The sequence below is a fragment of the Gopherus flavomarginatus genome, chromosome 3 (assembly GCF_025201925.1).
Source record: "Gopherus flavomarginatus isolate rGopFla2 chromosome 3, rGopFla2.mat.asm, whole genome shotgun sequence".
Lineage (NCBI taxonomy): Eukaryota > Metazoa > Chordata > Testudines > Testudinidae > Gopherus > Gopherus flavomarginatus.
Window position 1 is genome coordinate 128,862,743 of NC_066619.1, and position 23,058 is coordinate 128,885,800.

At 43.1% G+C, this 23,058-nt stretch overlaps 1 protein-coding gene across 3 annotated transcripts in view; it reads right to left on the reverse strand.

Moving 5' to 3' along the window:
- The window catches only part of DGKQ (diacylglycerol kinase theta), a 146,347-nt gene that overhangs the window by 64,159 nt on the left and 59,130 nt on the right, over nucleotides 1–23,058 (reverse strand). For all 3 annotated transcript variants that reach the window (XM_050943063.1, XM_050943064.1, XM_050943065.1), the window contains exons 4-7: nucleotides 22,056–22,141; nucleotides 19,816–19,941; nucleotides 18,117–18,270; nucleotides 11,045–11,113 (exon numbers count right to left, since the gene is read on the reverse strand). In XM_050943063.1, the coding sequence (XP_050799020.1) occupies nucleotides 11,045–11,113; nucleotides 18,117–18,270; nucleotides 19,816–19,941; nucleotides 22,056–22,141 (435 nt within the window). The remainder of the gene's footprint in view (nucleotides 1–11,044; nucleotides 11,114–18,116; nucleotides 18,271–19,815; nucleotides 19,942–22,055; nucleotides 22,142–23,058) is intronic.

Here is a 23,058-nt window from a genome sequence, read left to right on the forward strand (position 1 = left end):
ATGGGTTCTTTCAGAGCTGTTCAATTTAAAGAGTAAAACTGGTTTTGTTTTGTTGGTTTTTAAGCAGGAGGCTACTGCAAGGGTCAATGTTAGGTACTTGTTTACCAAAGCACGAAACCTGATTCAGAAACACTGAGTTTCTTTGGGGACAGGACATGTAACACTTAGTGAAACCAAAACAGATTTCCTCATATTCTGAGAGTCTTGTGGATAGGGGGAGTCTTTTTATTCTTTCCTTACTTTTCAAAAATCTAAGCACAGCTTGAAAAAAATATCTATCAATCAATGATGAGTGGGAAGCTTTTCCCTGGCAAGCACAAGAGCCTAATCCAACAGTATCAGCAGAATTTAAGGTTTTGAAAAATAAGAAAAGCTTCTAAATATGAACAGAGTGCAAACCAACTGTACCCTGCCTCCTCCAGTACCTGTACTACTACTGCTCTCAGCTGTGCCAAGCAGCAGCAAGGAGAAATTAGCAAGACTCTGGTCAGTTTCATTGCTGCCATTCAAAACCCATTTGGGCAGCTATGAAACTGACAAGAATCATGTGAATTTTATGCTGTTGTTCCTTCGAAAAACCAACTTCTTTCCCCATGTCATCCTGATTCTCTGACTATATCACTGGTCGTTTCATCACTACTGGGTCTCACCTTCTTACCATGAGACAGGCCGAAACTCCAACTCGAAGGGGTTTTTGGACCACAAGGCTGTGAGAGCTGCCAGCCTTTCACATGGGGGCTGCATGCTCGCCCTGCGCTTTAACAGCTGTTCATGGAACTTTTTCACTCATCTGCCATGAGCAACACCAGAGCAGCATCTGATCCACTTTCCTCTGTTCACCTCCAGCTTCAGGGGACACGGATCATAGGCTTTGAAGCCATCTGAGCAGTGCCCCAGAGGAATAAGCTGCACCCACCATGACTACCTGTGAAGCACTGTAATGAGCTCAAATGTCTTCTTCAAAAAAGACCCAACTTGTCTGTGGAGCAGAGTGAAACCCCACCTTTGAGACCTATTCTCTCCTTTGCCACTGTGGAAAGTGCAGCACCCACTCGCAGAGCCTCAGTAAACACCTCAGTTTCTCCGTCAGCAGATTCAGCACTTGCCCAAGCAGAGCGTGGAGCCAACTGATCCGGGCATGTCTACTCTCACATCACATGACCTGGAGGTTGGAGACCATTGGACAAACAGGCTGCAGTCTTGATAGGCAAGAGATGGAGGCAAAGGTCCACTTTGCCCCTTGTTTCTTGGACACGATCATTTAGCCCTCCTCCTCCCCCCGCAACGAGGGGGAGGGAGAGAGTATTCCTTGACAGCTGCCTATGTTCAGGACGTGCAGCTACCCCAGTGTTGTCCTCTTGGTTACTCCCTGGGAAACCTGTGGGTATCAGATACACTGAGTCCCACAGCAAGCAGTATGCAGCTCCCTGGGGACAGCTAGAAAGTACAGGTGTCCCAGTGCAAGGGGGATTTCTAAGGTCACAAGCCCTTCTTTTCCCTTCAGTCCTCTGCATCCGCCAGCAAAAGTACTGATCTCTCCACCTGCTGGAAATACCAACAATGCGCTTACACAACGAGCAAGCCCCCTGTGTACAGGGGATGACACCTCCAAACACATTTCACATACTATCCCTATCTGCTGCCAGGGACAAATTATACCTAAGCATCAGGACTGGCATAGGGGATCAAAGAGAATCTGCAAACAGAGGGAAAACCTGAACAGGATAAATTGCCATCACACCTTTATTCAGTCTGAATTTATTAATTCATTAAACCAAACCATAAAAACTTAAAAGCTAAAATAAAATCAGTCAGTCAAGGAAGACAGCGTGTGATGCTCAGAATGCTTTATGCCTTTTCAAAAGTCACACCCCGACAATCCAGCCAGAGGAGGAGGTTTTAGCTTTGCATGGCACTAAAGCCATCAGCCTGGCTGAAGCTCTACTCTGCACAACGGCAGCTTTCAAAAGATGTTTGTTACTGTTAAGTGTCAATAGGAAGCAGCCTCGGAAGAATGGCCCGGTGCCTAACACGATACACTGTAAATCCCGGTCTGTAATGAACACCTTTTGAGACTAATCACCAGACTTTTACCGGTTGTTTGGGGAGCAGGGGGTTCTCATTGCCAGCTGTGACCGACAGAAGTCTTAAATGAACAAAAACATCATGGCCTGATTATGCAAGTTGCATGTGCCCTCAACCTGCCCTGATTTCTGGCACACAACCAGAGGCAGAGAATCTAGCGTCTTTATGTTCCGGGATCCCTGCAGATCCAGGAACTAAGAGCTCACCATAAATAATTTTTATTTTGAAAATTATGGAGATCTCTCTTCTGGGGGTTTGTTACATCTCTAAATCTCCAGTTATGAAGAAATATTAGCAAAGATGGGAAATTAAAGACTGTTTTTTTTTGTTTGTTTGCTAGACTAGGACTGTGGGTACTTCTATACTACAGGATTATTCCAATTTTACATAAGTCGGTTTTGTAAAACAGATTGTATAAAGTCAAGTGCACGCGGCCACACTAAGCACATTAATTTGGCGGTGTGCGTCCATGTACCGAGGCTAGTGTCGATTTCCTGAGCGTTGCACGGTTGGTAGCTATCCCTTAGCTATCCCATAGTTCCCGCAGTCTCCCCCGCCCCTTCGAATTCTGGGTTGAGATCCCAGTGCCTGATGGGGCAAAAAACATTGTCGCCGGTGCCTCTGGGTACAGACTCACCCCTCCTTCCGTGAAAGCAGCAGACAACCGTTTTGCGCTTTTTTTCCTGGGTGAACTGTGCAAATGCCATAGCACAGCAAGCATGGACCCTGCTCAGCTCAAGACAGCAATCGTGGACGTTGTAAACACCTCGCACATTCTCGTGCAGTCTATGCTGAATCAGGACCTGCAAAACCAGGCGAGGAGCTGGCGGCTACAGCAGCGCGGCGATGAGAGTGATGAGGACATGGACACAGAATTCTCTCAAAGTGCGGGCCTCTGCGCTTTGGAGATTCTGCTGGAAATGGGGCAAGTTCTAGCCACTGAACGCCGATTTTGGGCCTGGGAAACAAGCACAGACTGGTGGGACAGCATAGTTTTGCAGGTTTGGGACGATTCCCAGTGGCCGCGAAACTTTTGCATGCGTAAGGGCATTTTCATGGAACTTTGTGACTTGCTTTCCCCTGTCCTGAAATGCCAGAATACCAAGATGAGAGCAGCCCTCACAGTTGAGAAGCGAGTGGCGACAGCCCTCTGGAAGCTTGCAATGCCAGACAGCTATCGGTCAGTCGGGAATCAATTTGGAGTGGGAAAATCTACTGTGGGGGCTGCTGTGACGCAAGTAGCCAAAGCAATCATTAACCTGCTGCTACGAAAGGTTGTGACTCTGGAAAATGTGCAGGTCATAGTGGATGGCTTTGCTACAATGGGATTCCCTAACTGTGGTGGGGTGATAGATGGAACCCATATCCCTATCTTGGCACCGGAGCACCAGGGCACCCAGTACGTAAATCGCAAGGGGTACTTTTCCATGGTGCTGCAAGCACTGGTGGATCACAAGGGACGTTTCACCAACATCAACGTGCGATGGCCAGGAAGGGTTCATGACGCTCGCATCTTCAGGAACACTACTCTGTTTAAACGGCTCCAGCAAGGGAATTACTTCCCAGACCAGAAAATAACAGTTGGGGATGTTGAAATGCCTGTAGTTATCCTGGGGGACCCAGCCTATCCCTTGATGCCATGGCTCATGAAGCCATACACAGGCAGCCTGGGCAGTAGTCAGGAGCTGTTCAACTACAGGCTGAGCAAGTGCAGAATGGTGGTAGAATGTTCATTTGGCCGTTTAAAGGCGCGCTGGCACACATTATTGACTCACTCTGATCTCAGCCAAATCAATGTCCCCATTGTTATTGCTCCTTGCTGTGTGCTCCACAATCTCTGAGAGAGTAAGGGGTAGACGTTTATGGTGGGGTGGGAGGCTGAAGCAAATCATCTGGCTGCTGATTATGCGCAGCCAGACACAAGGGCTATTAGAAGAGCACACCAGGAAGCGGTGCGCATCAGCGAAGCTTTGAAAACGAGTTTCATCAGGGGCCAGGGTGCGGTGTGACTTCTGTGTTTGTTTCCCCTTGATGAACCCCCCCCACTTGATTGACTCATTCCCTGTAAGCAACCCACCTTCCCGCTTCGATTCCAGCTTGCTTTCTAAGGAAATAAAGTCACTATCATTTAAAAATCATGTATTCTTTATTAATTCATTATAAAAAGAGGGAGAGAACTGACAAGGTAGCCAGGTGTGGTTTGGGAGGAGGATAAGAGGGAAGGAAAAGGCCGCTAAAAAAATTTCAAAGTAATGACAGCCTTTTGGTTGGGCTGTCCATGGGGGTGGAGTGGGGGGAGCACGAAGCCTTCCCCCACGCGTTCTTACACATCTGGGTGAGGAGGGTATGGAACATGGTGAGAGGTGAGGGCGGTTACACAGGGGCTGCAGCGGCACTTTGTGATTCTGCTGCCGTTCCTGAAGCTCCACCAGATGGTCAGAGGATGTCAGCTTGACCACGCAGCAGCCCCAGCGTTGCATCCCGCCACCGCTGATCTTCCTGCCTACACCTCTGATCTTCCTCCTGCCACCTCTCATCTCGAGCATCCCTCCTGTCCTAACGTTGGTCCCTCCTGTCCTCACATTCACTGGCATCTTTCCTGCAATTTGATACCACGTCCTTCCACTCATTCAGATGAGCACTTTCATTGCGGGTCACTTTCATGATTTCCGAGAACATTTCATCTCGCGTCTTTTTTTTCTGCCGCCTTATCTGAGATAGACTTCAGGATGAAGTAGGGAGGCTTGAAAAATCTGCAGCTGCATGAGGGAGGTAAAAAAGGGAAAGAAGTATTTTAAAAGATATATTTTACAGAACAACGGTTATACTCTTTCACAGTGAACAACACTGTTCACCTTACATAGCACATGTGATTTCACTACAAGGTCGCATTTTGCATCTTAATATTGAGTGCCTGCAGATCTGGTGTTAGAGATCTCACAGACGCAAGTCCGGGCAGCAGAATTCAGCTTGCATGCAGCCATAGTAAGCCATTGTCTTTCGGCTTCTGCAGCCTTCATATACACAGTGCCCTCCTTTCCCAAATACCAAGCAAATCCCATTCAGTGATGCTTCTTTCCTGTTAACATGCAGCAGCAGAAACCACCCCCCATTCAATTCTCTGGGATGATAGCTTTACCCCTCCCCCCACCGTGTGGCTGGTATCATGGAAGATCACTGCTAAACACTCCCCCCTCCCCCACCCCACCGCACGGCTGGTAGCAGGGAAGATCCCTGCTAGCCAAACGCGAAAAAGCTCAGCGCCAATCCCCCCCTCCCCCTGCTTGGCTACCTGCAAGGAAGGATTTCTTTTAAGCAACAGACAAAGAGCCCAGTAGGAATGGCCACGTCTGTCCCCTTAATTAAATTCCTGAATTTCAACCAGGTTACCATGAACGATATCACTCTCCTGAGGATAACACAGCGAGATAAAGAACGGATGTTGCTTGAATGCCAGCGATCACCAGACCAAACGCAGCTAGGCTTTGTCATGCAATGATACCAGATTACTTGCTATATGCATGGCGTGGTCAAGTGTCCTACCATGGAGGATGGAATAAGGCTGCCCTGCCCAGAAAACTTCTGCAAAGGCTTTTGGAGAGCTTCATAGAGATGTCCCTGGAGGATTTCTGCTCCATCCCCAGACATGTTAACAGACTTTTCCAATAACTGTACTGGCCGCGAATGCATCCCAAGTCCTCAGGGCAAATTAATCATTAAAAAATGCTTGCTTTTAAACCATGTTTTATATTTACAAAGGTACACTCACCAGAGGTCGCTTCCTTGTCTGGGCTAGTGGCTTGGGAGGGCTGGGAGGGTAATTCCATCTGGATGAGAAAAAGCTCCTGGCTGTTGGGGAGAACGGAGTGCTGTGTGCTCTCTGCAAGCTCGTCTTCCTCTTCCTCTTCCTCCTCATCTTCCCCGTCCGCAGAATCCCCAGCCATGGCTGAGATTACCACCCCCACCTTGGAATTCACGGACGGGGTGGGGAACTGGTGGCGGACCCCCCTAGAATTGCATGCAGCTCAGCGTAGAAGTGGCATGCTTTCGGCCCTGCCCCGGACCTTCTGTTTGCTTCTTTGGTTTTCTGGTAGGCTTGTCTGAGCTCCTTAACTTTCACATGGCACTGTACTGAGTCCCTGGTGTGGCCTCTCTGCATCACGGCCTTGGAAATTTTTTCAAATGTTTTTTCATTTCGTCTTTTGGAACGGAGTTCTGTTAGCACAGAATCCTCTCCCCATAGAGCGATCAGATCCAGTACCTCCCGTGCGGTCCATGCTAGAGTTCTTTTTCGATTCGCAGGAGACTGCATTGTTACCTGTACTGATGAGCTCTGTGTGGTCACCTGTGCTGATCAGAGCTCCATGCTGGCCAAACAGGAAATGAAATTCAAAAGTTCGCGGGGCTTTTCCTGTCTACCTGGCCACTGCATCCGAGTTCAGATGGCTTTCCAGAGCGGTCACAATGGTGCACTGTGGGATACCGCCCGGAGGCCAATACCGTCAATTTGCGGCCACACTAACCCTAATCCGACATTGCAATACTGATTTCAGTGCTACTCCTCTCGTTGGGGAGGAGTACAGAAACCGGTTTAAAGAGCCCTTTATATCGATATAAAGGGCCTCGTGTGGACGGGTGCAGAGTTAAATCAGTTTAACACTGCTAAATTCGGTTTAAACGCATAGTGTAGACAAGGCCTGTGATTCTTTATGTTCAGCACCATTTTCAAACACAACCTCAGCTAAAAACAATGTGTTTTGTCTGTAGGAACACAAGAATTTGCATCCCGGGTATCCCGTCTCCAGTTATACCAGTACAGCTAAACAGGTACAACCCTCTGTGGCAACAACTCTTTTCAGGTTAGCTTAAACCCCTTCCCAAAAGAAATGAGCTAAACAGAATAAAAGGTCTCACACCAGAATAAAAGGCTTTCATGATGGAATAAGAGTAGCTGCACATTATATTGGTTAAAATTCACACTTTAGCTTATACCAATATAACTTTCCTGCACAGACTAGCCCCTAGACCCTACTTTATGTCCTGAAGTGTGAGGGTTCAGATCTCTTCTCAAACTCATTTTTAAAAGAATATTTACTATTGTAACTCTGAATATCTGTGCTACCCATCTAAAATATTCTAATTACTCCTGATAATTTCTTGGCCTCAATAATATCTTGTTACAATAAGTTCCACAATTTAATAATGCATGCTCTTAAAAAGCTTCTATCAGTTTTAATTTTTCTCCCTATCAATTTCTTTTAATGTCCCCTTGTTCTCACATTATGAGAAAGGATGAACAAAAGATCCTAATGTAACTTTGTTTATAAACCATTCTTTATTTTATATATTTTTTGTCATGGTTCTCGTTTGTTCCTTCTCTAACGTAAATAGCATGTCTTACAAACCAAAGTTGGCCAGGCATCTATCCTTTCACATCCCCCAAAATATCCTGCATGTTATTTTTCAATGGGGTTTTTGTTGTTGTGTTGTTTTTTTTGGTTTTGTTTTTTGTTTTGTTTTTTTTTTAACAGAGCTGTATCTGTGAGATATATGAAACTGAGAAAAAACAAGAACTACATCTTTTTTGGAAGATAAATAGCAGGTTAGCTACCATAACTATGAAGGCGATCAACACTTCTAGTATCATGTTCCCTTACACAGTAAACTCCTCTGCACTCTGAAAGAAGAGCTTGACTTGAAACAGTGATGCAACAAATTTAAAGATCCCTCCTGCAAAGTCAATGAGTAGATCTCTCTGGACCTCTTGGGCTACATTCAGCAGGGGAAAGGGTCAGCTGAAGGTGGAGCAAAGCCTTACTACTGGTATCAGTTACATTAATATTTGAAAGTGTCAAGCCAATGAGTAATTAATACTTTCCATTGAACACAATGCCCTTGTTTTCAGTAGAAGCATTAGAATTTCTCTCCTCCCAACACAGCGATCATCAAAAATCAAGGCATGAAAGACAGCCAGTTAGGTTGGAACATCTGTATCCATTTATGTTGTGTTAATATATAGTAAGGGGAAGCAATTTGTTTTAGTCTAACCATTTTATTTAAAGCAGGGGATTAAAGATGCTTTGCATTAGTCTTTGAAAATGTACAGTGTGTTCCCGTTCTCCCCAGTTTTACTGATTGACACTGGTGAAAAATGCATGTAAGGAAAAGCGATGTTTAGAATCTCTCTTTGAGTGCACTGTCGTCATCTTCTTGGTCAGTCCGTATAAAGTAAGGTGTACTGGAGTAGCAGTGTCAACCAAGGCCTCTGAGATAGCAGGATAGACATCTCACTCACTTTGACAGCCACTGATGGAGAAATACCAGTGATACCAGTCAGCTTTGTGTTATTGGGGAACCAGGGTGCAGTATCCAGCCTGCCTGACTCATGAAGGACACACTCCCCCTCCCCCCCTGCCTCTGCTTAAACCAAAACTGATCAAAGACTGGCAGGGAGGGCAATGGGAGACACACCTAGACCCCTCCTGTCAAGGATGATAGGATTAAGGCAATTCCCCTAGCCTCATCTGCATCAAAGATGGGACAGGGAGGTATCTCCATTAGCATACAGAACGGAGAACAGAAATTCCAAGGCAAGAACCGCACAGAACTCTGGGAACAGAAAAGCAGGGAGGCACTGCATGCTGGGGGATCTCTGCTCCAGCCATGTTAATGAACCTACGCCTGCACGCACTCAGCTCAGCAGTTACCAGACCAATTCCAGTAATGAATCCTTGACTGATATCCAAAATACTGAAGCAGCCTAGTTGCATTGTGAGCTCCCTGGAAGAAAACACCACCCCTAGCTAGGAGTGATCAGCTCCCACTGTCTAGCCTGAAGAAAACCCTTGAGTCACCAGTTGACCCATAAACAAATCTAGTGTTCTCCCTTGAACTATGTTGTTTCCCCACAAGAAACCCTACCCACGCTCAAGTGTGTTCTAGATCCAAACTCTGCATCAGTTCCACTGGGATTTCATCTTCTCCTGACTGTTCATGCTGGGGGCTCTGCCTGTCTCCAGCACTCAGGACCCTGAGCTACCTGAGAATCCCAACCAGTTCAAGCTTCATGGAGTGGTGAGATCCCTCTCTCTCTCTGTTTTCTTTTCTACCTCAGGTATAACTTTCTAACCCTGACTTCATTGATCAGATATAGTTTTCTATATATGACTTCTGTAACCTTTAATAATGTAACTGTTATGTTGGTTCAGGCTCTCCTTGTGTGGTTATCACTATTATTCAATAAATAACTTTTATGGTTAAGCTGGTTGCTTCCCTCCCTCTCTCTCTCTCAACTTTATTCTTTTGTGTTTTTAGCTTCCCCATTTACTCTGCAGAAACACTTCTCTTAAACCTAAGCTAAAGATCCATGTAGTGCTACTGCGGGGTTTGCTCCTCAAGTGGGTTACTACCAGTACAATTGTAACGCGAAAGTGGGGAGAGGGACGTGCTGAATCTGTGACACACGAGGGTGGGAGCTGGGAAGTGCTGCTTGACCCAGACTACTGAGTCCAGGGGCATATAAGGGGTCAGCTTGGAAATGCTGCTTGACCCAGTCCACTCAGACTTTCTCTGTTAATGTGTGTCTGTTCAGCTGGTTCTGGAGGAACCTAGGTCCTGTGGGATAGCTCCATTGGGAGGGAACTTGTAGAAGGGAGAAGTAGAGCTCCATATGAAAACACAAGTGACACGAGCAGTACATGGGTAGAACTACAGACTGACACCCTCCTCGCTCCTCCCGAAGAGTAACCCGAATAAATGAGTGTACCCCAAAGTAACGGGCAAATCTGGTAACACCACCCTCAGTCAGTAAGGTATGGAAGAAAGAACAGATGCTGGCACATAAAGGATTATTTCGCTTTACTATTTGAAAAGCCGCCCCCTGGAAAAAGTGCAAGTTTATTTGATAAACCACAGCTGGTCACAACCTGATCCTACAATAAGGAAGTATGAGGCATGTCCAATTCCTCATAGCCATCTAGAGAGAGAGAAGTTTAAACCCTATTTTAAATAAAAGGGAGATACGAACACATTTGAGCACACGGTCAGAACTATGCTAAGTATTGCTCTGGCATGGCCCTAGCCACACAGCAATTTCCTCAATAGTCTTAGATCTTGAAAGAACATGAAGGGGACATGGAAGGCTCTTTCTTTCTTTACTTTTTCTTCAATCTACTTTTTTGTACTAGAGCCATTTATGCAACCACATCATGAAAGATGTGATGATTTGCTGGTTTTAGTCGTTTCTTCCATTTCCTTTTATTTTGTTTTAATAAACTGTGGTTGATGACACAATTCAAGAAAATGAGAGAGACTAATAATAGCTAATATGAAACGTAGAGCAGTCAATGGGTACAAAAACTGTACTGCGCAGTTGCCAATGGGCTTCAATCCTGATACCTAAACACCACAATATTTATTCTTACTGGGTCTCACCTGAGCAGAGGGTCCCGGGTAAGATTTGAACCCAAGTAGCCACAGATGAAAGGCTAGTTGCTTTAAAGAAATGTACTGCCTGCCCTCCAAATCTATCACTTAACACTACTGAATCATTAAACATAAACACATGATTTCTCAATTGTTATTGTGAGAGAGAGATGGCTAGCTGTGACTTACTGAGAATACTACTTACAGAAAGCAATTAACTCCAGAGATGCTGACCTGTGGAAAACACCTGGAGAGAAGGTTGACAGCTATGATCTAATGAATACCATCACCTCTTTTCATTAAAATGCTCGAGTGGATTTCACAGAAGGGCCTAACTATTATCACTTCATATACATCAAGATGTGCTGACCCAATACCGAATACACAAGATCAGTAATTCCCATTAGAACATAACTGTCTGACCAAAGGGAAGCTTTATTTAGGAGTACTATTCTTCACAAGGAAAATCACGTTAAGCAAATATAATAAAGGTTGCGTTGAGCCAATATTCCCAACTTACTAAACTTTTACTTACTTGAATCTGTTGAAATTTGGGCATCTTTCACTGACCCTTGTGTTAAGCCATCAACATCCTCATCTTCATCTGTGGAAAGAAAAGTTTCGAGGAGATGGTTACCTTTTCATTGCACAAAATAATAGCTGAGTCTTACTTTAAAAAAGTTTAATGGAAGCAACAAAGACAACAAAAGTCACGGGGGAGCACTACAGCAAGGACCACATTTCCTCTTCCAATACTTAGCTTTTTTAAATTAAAATCACTACCACAACATTCCAATGAAGGTAGCAGTGTAACACACTGACAAGGATTAACATGTAACCACTGTGTGGGTCACAGCCTCAAATTCTCTCTCGCTGATTGTCTCAATATTACTACTTGCAAGTTTCATCCCTTTTGCAACCTGTCATGTCTGCCTGTGAATTAAAAATAGACTTTCTGATCATAAGTTTTAAACTACGATATTGTAACAAGAATCAGAGTATTAAATGCTATCAGATCAGATCTATCCATTTCATAAAAATAATTCCAAAACTGAAGAGCTGCAAAATAACACAAAATTTTGTTTGTCCAGATCTAGAAGAGGAAACATGAGGTGATTTATTACTTAAAACTGGGAGTCAATGTATTGGATGATATTTACAGTTTATATATTCAAATTTTTAATGCTGGCAAAATAATTAAGAAGAAATTACTGACCTGTGATTTTGCTTCTCTGAAGGTATCATCCTGACCGAAATCCCACTCCTGTGTCTCACTTCTCTAGTGCAAGACAGATGGCACGCCTCTTGACAGATTTGGTTCTCCAAGAGCAGTAGCAGCAAGGTGGAATACAAGCCAGCCCACCATACTGATAGACATGTAGCCTCCACACAGTTTAACTGCTGCCCTTGGAAACCTCCAGTCAATTACTGACTGCGTGATTGGCCCAAAAAAAGAGTCAGCCAAAAAAAAAAAATAAAAAACGATTAAAAATCTGATTTAAGAAGAGATGAAAAAAAATCAAGGCCCCCAAACTCTGCTTCAACAAAGATAAACCTCCAGACTTTGAGGAAAAGTGGGTGAGTGAGTGAGTGAGAATCCTGATATAATGAAATCTTCAAAGAAGCAGAATTACAGGTTAGTAATTTTCCTTTCTCTAAAACTACCATTTACTAGGATTCTCACTACTGGAGAGTAAACGACTTGACAGATATCTCAGTGAAGAGTTATAGTAATGTTGCAACAGGCAGAAAAACAAGTTCCAGTCTATTTAACCCCTCCCTAGTTCCTTCTTCTACATAAACATAAACAGGGAAACGAGAGATCTTTTCCTATTTTCTAACTCCCACCCAAATGTGTTATGTCTTTACCAGAGTGTCTGGTCTTGAAGCTTAGACAAATTGTAAGATTACATAATTCTCTTTGAGATCATGTGAAGCGTGTGGTATTCAGGAACGTATACAAGCTAGAAGCCATCTGCCTTTTTGGACTTTCCATTGTTTGGTTTTATTATATAAAAATCAATACAAAATGAATCACCATACCAAAGGCCAATGCCAACGCCAACAATGTTACCAGCAATAGTGTTTTGGAGATTATGTTTTTTAAGTAAAGGAGGAATCCGACATTTGCTCATCACTACCACAAGTAACAACTGTAGCATCCTGCATGATGAATTAGAACCAAATTTCGAAAAACTGTATAGAATTGATCCGAAAAAACAAAACATAGAGCTTAGACTTTTCTTCCTTAGAAAGGAATTCTGGAACATGAAACCCTAAAACAGAATTCCTTCTGGACTCCAAGCAGAAGGTGAGAAAGCACCGAGAATGAAACGAGCCTGCCTTACGTATGTCTGGGATGGAAATATCCTTTGCTGTGATCAAGCCTTGACAGGCCAGCCACATCACAGCCATACAAAAAGCAAACAGATAGAAATGGCTGCTTATCAAGTCGGTGCAAAATGAAAAACCGTGATGGTCTTTCTAAGGCATTAGTCAGCTCTAGTTAAAGATCTAAGGATCTCTGAACCTCAAGCATTTAGAGAGTATGGGCATTCAGGCATGGGAAACAGACTGTGGGAGAACAGGGTGAGTAAGGTGGAACTTGATCACCACTAGAGAGGAGCCTCAAATGAGTTTGCAGCACCAGCTTATCCATAGGAGATTTGGTATACACTGGAAGGAACGCTCTCAGGGCCTGAAGCTCGCTCACTCAGATACAGTCACTAGCACCACTGAAGTGGCCGTTCATGTAAGAAATTAAAACTCCTAGGAACCAAGTGGTTCAAAAGGGGCTTTCCAGCCTGAAAGGGAACAAGAGGGATGGAAGGAGCGAGCAAGCCCCACGGTCACCAACAACAGCCTGCAAATACCACTCTCCCCTGGAGGAAAAGAGTTGAGAATAGCTCCCTGTGCCCAACATCTGCCACAGCCCCTACACCGATCTGTGCTCAAGTCCAGTGGGAGCGGAGATGGCATCTATACCCCGTGCCCCTGGGCCTGCCACCCTTGCCAAGGGAAATAAGCAGTAAGGCTCTGCACCATCAGCAAAGACTTGCACAGGATTTTATGTTATGTCTAGGCAATTTAATATCTACCTTTGTGTACCACACTGCGTTGGCAGGTATGTTCCTACCAGAGGCCAAGCAGCAGGCTCTGGAGCTGGGATGCACTGCGACACCATGGTCTCAAATGATGATCTGAGGCCAGAGACTCATCCTGAAGGGACCAGCTTTTAACCTGTAAAACTGCGCTGAAAACCACTCTTGCCTGGGCCGATATGGTGCTATTATGGTAACTGAAATTCCGTCACTCCTGGGCTTTGAACAGACCTTGATACAAGAGGTGTCAGTGGAAAAACATATAGCACCATCCTCCGACAGCAAATGGAGAAGGTACCTTTTAGTAATAGTAATAAAAGACCGGTAGATTCTTATTTAGGTCGGACATGACGCAACTCATCTCCAGCATCCCACACTGGAGGAAGGGATGATCTGATCTGCCAAGCTCCAATCCAGAAGACATTCAGAAGGATGTGACACAGATCAGCTCAAGCTGACTGTGATCATGTGGACCTTCCTTGCTAGGTGTATGATGATGAAGAATAACCTGTGAGAAAATGTCCACTCCGGCCTCCCGAAGGCTTTCCCAATGCCCACTTGACTCAGGACCGCCTTTTGGAATACTAGGACTCTGACAATCCTTAGCAGATACATGACTGTCCTTATCAGAGCAACTGGTGAATGGCTATTGCTGGAGAGATCAAACTCCCTTAGTGTAGAGTTCCACTGTGTGAGCACCCTAGACTAGGCAAGAGATAGCCATGGCCACTATGAGTTAGGGTGGTAGTGTTTGGAATTCCTCATTGCAAACTGTCCCTGGACAGCCACAACATCAGACTTGCCCAGAGGTTCTCTGTTACTCAGGGGCAGTGTAAAAAGTCCCTGTATTTCTTCTGCGTCCTCTGGTGTCTCAGCTCCAGAGAGGTCGAACTCAGCGTGTAGATGTGCTACATGTGTCGGCTGGGAGATCCAGAATTTGCAACACGGGATGAGTTGCTGCCTCCTGATTCTGACCATTGCCGCCCCATCAGACAGGTGACGTATCACACCCGATCCCTGGTCAGTCTGGGATGAGATGGGGTTTTGGGTGAGTTACCATAAACTCTGCATCCGACGAAGTGGGTATTCACCCATGAAAGCTCATGCTCCAATACGTCTGTTAGTCAATAAGGTGCCACAGGACTCTTTGCTGCTTTCACAAACTCTGATGACTCCCACACTCCAGTGGTGACACAAGCTGACCTGACACTCAACTGAATAAGGTCCCTCCATCATCAACCAACCAAATGGCGGGACACCTCACTGCCAGCCTGGCAGAGCAGCCCCAACTATTCCCAAGCATTTAATGACCATCCTTCACTGAAGGCTGAACAAAGAACTAGCAGTATGGCTCTTCTGTAACAAAACAGACAGCACCAGTCCTTGAGAAGTGCCCATAATATGCACACGAGCCTTAGAAAGATCCACAGCAAATAGCCAGGCCCCCTTCTCTAGGGAAGGCAGATCTCAGAGTGACCATCTTGAATTTTTCCTTGACCAAATAAGCAGCTCCCAGTGTCCTCAGTCAGGAAGGCACCACGGATCCTTTCACAAAGCCTTTAGTCCTTGGTGTTCACTGACAGGGAGAGTGGGACCATTCCATGGCTGGTGTTGATGCACCGTGCTCTATTCATTGGTGTTCTGAGTTGCTGCAAAAGGCAGCTTCCAAAGCAGATTCCATAGCCTACCTGGGAGAAGGATCTGAAAGGCTAGTTAAAGGTCCAAAAGCCCAGAGTGACAGGCCTCTCGTTGGCACTCAGCAGTGACACTTCCACCTGCTCCCCAAACACATTACCTCCAGTGGAGGGTAGGACCTGGGAGTTGTGCTCACAGGATGGAGAGCGCCAAGACAATGCACTGAGCCCCAAACAAAGTACCATCAAGGCACCCAAGCATTCAGAGAAAAACAGGGGCCGATGCGCTGACCAAAGAGCTTCTGCCAAAAGCCCTCCCATGGTCATTGTTCCGGAGAGCCAGGCCGGTCTCAACTGGAAAGGTTTCGTGCCGTGCTTCAGAAAGTCTGGGGAGAAGAGCTGCAGCAGCAATGGCAGAAGCATAGCTCCTTTGCTGACCAGCCAAGAAGAACGTGTCCAGTGAGGTCCAGGGCAGCTGTTCAGGTCAGCAGGCGATGCGCAACCTGACGGGGGAGGGCGATTGGCTTCCTCTCCCAACTGCATAACTCTCGCCTCAGTTATCAACAGTCTTTTGAAGCCTGGGGAGCTCTACCAACCTCGGGCTAGGGAGCTGAGACCCAGGAGAGAGAATCCTGACAGCTGGGTGATCTCTCTGCAGAAGAGACTTTTCAGAGCCTGACTATATATCCTCTGTCTACATGGGCTGGAGCTACAAAACATGGACCAGAATTTCAAACACCCCAAAGTTTGTGTTTTGGTTTCACTTATTAGAGAGTTGAGGGAATAATCCATAAAGTTCATATCTAAGTGCAGTTACTACTAACACCTGCCCCCCACCAAAGGAAAGCAACTTTCAGGTCTGGTGCTGTGGTGGGGGCTTCACTGTTGGTTGCTGGATGTTCTGCTTTCTGTGCTTTGAATATGCAGATTTAATGACAAGAAAATGTACCCTGTTAAAATGTACTCAGGCAACCTGAAGTTGGGTAATGCAACTTTGTATAACGAGCATATATAATCCTAAGTATTAAAATGGAGAAAACCTTTGGCTGTTACCTAATGTAACAAACCTAGTGACTAGAGCGGCAATTGTTAACATTAGTCTTTCACCTATAGAGATCTGGGTTCAAATTTCACCTATGACCTGCAAATAAAGAACAATGAATATTAAACTTTGGGGGGTGGGGGGTTAAATGATGTATGAAGGCATTCTGAAAGGATGACATCACAAGAGGAAAATTACAGAATATTGAACTAGAGAATTTTTAATCAGACAGTTTTAAAGTCTGGTTTTTGTTAATTCCAATTTAATGACTAACATTTCTGAGAATGGAAGACTTTGCTAAAGATTAAACATCTAATAATATTCATTGTCTGAGACCCTGAACAAGCCCTCCAGCAAAACCAGAGAGGTCCAGAGTAAACATGCCTGATATTTCTAAAATAAAAAACAAGTAGGAAAAAATCATTAACACCACTCAGTTTTCCAGCATTTTATGTACATGATAAAAAAGCAACGAAGGGTACAAAACCAGTTATTGAAAACCACATATCTGCAGGTCACTTTAAGTCATAAGTGAATCTAGGTTAGATGGCCCTTACCACTTGTGTTTCACTGCATGGTTTTCGTAATATAGATAAATGATCACTAAAAACTAGCGTGTCTCTGCTCAAGAGAGGCTGCAATAGCTGGGAAAGTGTAGGTCAGGATTGAGGTCCATTACCAAAGACGCTGGGGTAATATTACAGCTTGTGCATGTATTGCAGATGACTCTTGCTAGTGATAGCTATTAAATATCTATTTTCATGAGTACCAAGATACACTCAAATCTACAACACCACAACAGTAAACTCACGTCCAACTTCTCAGGAAGCTCTGAAGGAAACAAGTTTTTAACATTTTAACCTCCCAAGACTGGCAAAGTTTGGTGTATTTAGCTTCCCTTTCATTCTTAATGTACAAAAATAATATCTAAGAAAAAAAGGTAAGTTTACATTTGGGATGTTTGAAATTTAAAACACAAAAAGAAAGAGGGCAATGGCATAAGAAAAGGCATGCTCCTGAAAACTAAAGTAAATAAGGAATATGCACCCTAGGTGGCAGCAAAATGTTATCCTACAAATTAAATCTCTTCCACGTGGAAAGGACAAATCTTTAATTACAAACAGGGAAAGCAAAACATTTACTAACATGAGTTGCTAAATAGTAGCATTTATATCAATGACTGCTTATATCATCAGCATCAGTATCCTAGTTAGTCAAAGACGACTCGGGTCTACAGTTTCCACAATAAACACTACACCTGTTAAGTTACTAAATGCATGTGAGATGGAGGGGAAGACATGTTTGATCGAAAAAGGTGCTAAAAACGCAGTTGCTTTCTCCTCTGCCGTCCCAACCTGTATATGGAGATTTATTTTTCCTATAAATGCAGAAGTGACATACTGCTGCTTCAGCTCTGGAATAATAGAAGCTACAGGCTGAGACATGATTTGCTCACAAAAATACTAGTCTTCTCCTTCATAAAAAATGCCCTATGTTTGTAAATATACAATCATGTTATGTGCAAGTTGGAACTAGGCTTTCTTTAGAACATATTATAGCAAGAAAACCAAGGTACCTAGATATTTATTGTCAAACTCAGTAGAACTGATGCCAAATAGTCAAACAGAAACAAGAATTCAGCAGGCTCTGAATTTAGAATCCATATCATGTAGCAGAAGTAGCAGCCTTAGCAAGTAACAGATTAATATTACATCCTCAAAAAAGACATATTACATGATCAGCAACCTTAAATTCAGTTCAATACTGATGTAAAACACAGTAACTCCACATATTCAGCACTCTATCAGATACCATTTTCAGAGTCTTTACCTGGCTCTGTTTGCAGGCTCTCTGATATTCGATAACAGTGCATTTTGCTGAAATTGCGAGAAACTAACCGCACACAATTTGGAGGAAGAATCATATTCCTTAATCTTCCAAAAGTACATTCTGGTGGTACAATAATGTAGCAAGAAGCATGAGCCTATAAACAGAAACATCATTAAACATGTGTCAAACCTCAGACATTAAACTTGTAAAAAAATTAACTCACTATAACAAAATTTTAGGCAGTGGCCTTGCAAACCATGCTGGAACAAATTTATACTTATTGTAAATTGGTCCATCTCCTATGCAATGAATGGAGTTGCAGCCACTTACATCGGGTTTGATTTTAACTCTCTATATTTTTATTGACATAACAGTGAGAATTCTTAACATGTGACAACACTTTTTAAAATATTAAAAACATTCTACGGAAATCTAAAGTTTTACATACATGGACATAAAGGAACAATAGTAAGGTTGTTTTGTACCTGAACCATTGGATTTTGCATTCTAGTGGTACTCACAAGTGGGAAGATGATCAAAACGTGGACACTAGTGTTATAATTAATAGGTTACCCTGTAGGGAGTCGAGGCTGCGATCTCCTCCTGGGGTTTTACTTCCATTGACAAATTCAGGAATTGTCCCTTCTGAAGCTTATGTCATCAGCCCAGACTCTTGAGTAAATTTCAGCCTTACATTTATTCTAGACCATCTATTATCCTTGGAATCAGATTATGGTAAATACATATGACAAACTGATGAACAGAGCCAATAAAAGAAGTTCGCAAAAAATTAAAGAAAAAATGGTGATCTGTGTTATTTCAGGTATTTGTTTTTTAAAAGTATGTTTGAATATCTAAATAATTGACATAAAATATACCTGAAACACTGATTAACTGTTAACCCTTAAGATACAGGTAAGCTTGCTACAGTAAGTTTTAAGACTTAATGTGGCAATTCAAAAATACTTTTGTTTTTAATTATTAAATATGTTTTTAACTTCCTATCCCCTAACGATTGGTGTGTTATTTCTAGGCATTGTTTCTGCGTTTCACCCCCTAGGTGACTAATGATGGATGCAGTGACCCCTATTCTACACAGCAGGTTGTATGTCAGTTATACGTCTGTAAGCAGTTTTGGTTCTCTTCTGGATGAAAGGAAACTTCTGTTGTATGGGAATCAAACATTAGCGGTACAAAATCAAAATCAAATACACAAAATCAAATATATGTTAAGAAACGTTGGAAACAATCTCCGGGGTTCAACAACATTCCACGGTGAACGGGAACATGAGTAGGTTAGAAGGAGGGATTCCACGTAATCAGCATAAATCTTTGTTTCTTTTTACAATTCACATCAATAATACAAGGACTAACTGGTAACATACATAATGGGTGAGAACCACAAGACAAGAAATGAAATAGCAGCCCTGTACTGAACGAAGAAGCAGCAGTTAACTATGCAGTGTTAGTATCCCCAAAGAATCCTGTTAAGACACAGCATTGAGAATTTCCTAATTTTATCTGCTTATTTTAAAATTCCTCCACTTTGGAAACTAAAGGAAACAAACCCCAAACTTAGTTTTGCTCTGATTTATCGAGTGTCATCCAACAAATGACTGATTTATTCATGGCCAGTTTTAAATACATCAAATTAACAATGCTTTTATTTCCACAGACATGACCAATGACGTTTACATACCAGAATGCCACACCACTCACACCTCATGCCAGACAGCACCTCCGAAGAACCACAGGTTTTCTTGCAGACCTCACAGCGAGCACTGGACGAGAGATTTCCCTCCCTCCAATGATGATGGTATGTATCCTGAGAAAATGGATCAATCGATTGTATTATACCAAATGGCAAATACAACCATGTCCCTACATGATTAGTTTAAAATTAACCCTAAAGGCTTTAGGAAAAACAACACCGAATGTTGTGCATATTTAATGTAATTAATATATAAAATATTTAATTATTTTCCTTTGAAATATGGAGTAAGCAAGTTGCAGTAGGCCATTAAAATCCCACAAAAAATCCAGGATAAAGAAGTCTCACTGTCCCGTTTTCCTAAGCATTGTAATGTTTAGTTCTGTAATAAATGCATCAACTTAAGGAACAATATTTGGCACTTACATAGCACTTTCCATCTTCACAGCCCATTACAAATCTTAGTTCCCAAAATATTCAGAGAGATTAGAATTAGCATTTTACAGGTTAAAAAATTAAGGCGCAAACGTTAAACATTTTGCCTGAGACATAAGCAGCAGCCAGCCTGAAATGGGTTTAGAGCTCTCAGAAATGTGTGGCTTCTATAATGATTCTCTGCATACTTGGGGTGTGTCACATTGCTCAAAAGCTCAAAATGCAGAAAAACCACAGGAAAACGATAAAAGACAAAAACCTCACATCACCTGTGGGTGAACACTTTTCACAAACTATCACTCTAGGTCTGCCCTATCAGTCCTCATCCTCAAAGGAAACCTGCACAAGCCTTTCAAAAGATGAGCCTGGGAGCTTAAATTCATAACTTTGCTAGACACTCAATATGATGGATTGAAAAGAGACAGTGTAGTTATGACTTATTACAACAATCTGTAACCACTAACACCACCCCCGCCACCCCCATCTTCCTTTCCTCCTTTAACTGCAAGGGTGTTAACAGGCCACTTCACATGGAATGGTCCCTTGAAATATGTGTTAACCACTTATGCTAAACCATCTGTTCCACCTTGTATTTAGCTGTGACACTCTGAGTACATTTCCCACATCTGAAGAAGAGCTCTGAGTAAGCGCGAAAGTCGTCTCTCTCACCAACGGATGTTGGTCCAATAAAGATATCACCTCCCCTACCCTGTCTCTAATACCCTGAGGCCGATATGGCTACAACACAGCACACAGAAATATTAATTTGTATTTCATGTTCTGTAAACAGCCCACAATGTAGTATTCTTACGCTAAAGCTATATACACAGCAAATGGCACCTCTAGCTACTATAATAACAGACCCTTTCAAAATGCCTAGTCAGCCTTCAGTACGAGAGAGAGACAGAGAGAGAGGCCAAACATTTTTAAAAGTGGTGCTAAAAGCTACGGTACTACTACCACCACATTTAGGCCTGATTTTCTGAAGTGCTGAGCATTCAGCAGTAACTGTTGACTATCATGGAAGATGCTGGCTGCTCAGCACTTCTGAAAATCAGGCCTCAATATCCACTAAATTACCCTAATTTTCAGCAGCCATCTTTTAAAGTTTTGGCTACAAAATTTAAATTAACTGAAGTACAACAGGGAGAAGTGCAACAGCCGTACAATCATTTCCCCCTTCACAAAGAGGACACTACAGCTTAGAAATGATCCATCAGTAGGAAGGGCACAAAGGGCACATTGTATTTTGATGATAATTATATCTGTCCTGCCAACAGGCTTGTACCATTAGCATTACAGTGTCTCTAAAAAAGGTTCACATCATGAGAAGCAAAAAAAAAAAAAAAAAAAAAGAGGTAGAAGCAGCCTCGGAGAGAAGAGGGAATTTCCATTTCCCCATCACCAGATCGGTCTGTCTTTCTTTTTTTTTTTTTTAAATAAAGACCGAGATTTTCTGAACGCCTCTGGGTATGCTCAACTTGAGCTCCACCGAGCATGTCTAAAATTCAGCAGCAACATCCTGCTCTCCATTGGACAAATGTCAGTAACATGTTAGAAAACAAAAAGGAGCATCAGTTCACAACAAAATCCAATAATATGCAGGATGTATTTTTCTGTTCCTTATATATAAGAAATATATCTACCAAAACAATGTCACTCACGCATTAAGCCACACAACAGAAACTGGGGGAGGATGTTATTGGAGGAGGGGAAAGATTCAGGTTTGTTTTACATTGAAAGTAACTGATTGTACTTCATACTCTGTTCTAGTCACACAAGTTAACACTCACATGATCCTGATGCCCATCTTGATGGCACTGACGACAATCGCTGCAAGCAAACGGGAGACAATCTGTATGCACGTGTAATTCACACACTGAAAGTAAAAAATTAAACAGGAAATGTCTTTAGCACCCAAGTTTGTTTTATTTTCCTATCTCCCCACACAGCATTTCTCATGACTTTTACTGTTCAGCAAAGACGGGCAAAAAGCAAGACGTTTATCTGTATTATGGTGCGTGTTATTCAATTTACTATGCATTTAATTGATGCAACTATTATTTAACTGAAAAAGCAAGTATGTAGGAAGGCAAAGCTAATTTTGCGCTTGAGTGATTTAATTATTTCTTCCAATAAAGTAAGATAAGAACAACAATTGGCTAGTTTACTACAAGGATGTCTATAGTCTGATTCAAAGAAACCAGTCCTCTTCCCTAATATAATCACCTCTCTCACCTTAAATTGGAAATTTTGCTTTAACAAAATGAGAAAGTAGAGTTCAGGAGACCCCCATTAATAGGAAGGGCAACTTTCTCTATTTTCTATAGCTGAAAAACAATGAAGTCCTAAACACAGAGGAGTGATAGCCAACCACTAAGTCGTATCCCTAAATACTCTGACATCACGGGGAGAGGAGGCAGATGACTGTAGACATTCCAAAAATCACATCTTCAAACTCCTCCACTCTGCCTGATTCGGAGTCTCAGTAGGGGTCCCAGGGAACAAACAGACATGGTGTCTGACAAAGTGTCCCTCCAAAGCAGGATGAGTGTAGCATACTGGGATACTGAGCTATTAATAGTGTTGTACTGCACTCTTTTAACCTGATACCTAAATAAGGGACAGGCTTCCTCCTTGCCACATCCTTAGCTGGCCTAGGAGCAGACAGTAAAAACACACACACACGCACACACACACACAAGGTAATGGAGTGTGGAGGAGTTTGCACTGCCGCTGCCTCTACAGTATGTTGTACCTGTTCGTTAGGAACCAGCAATCCATCATCAGAACCGT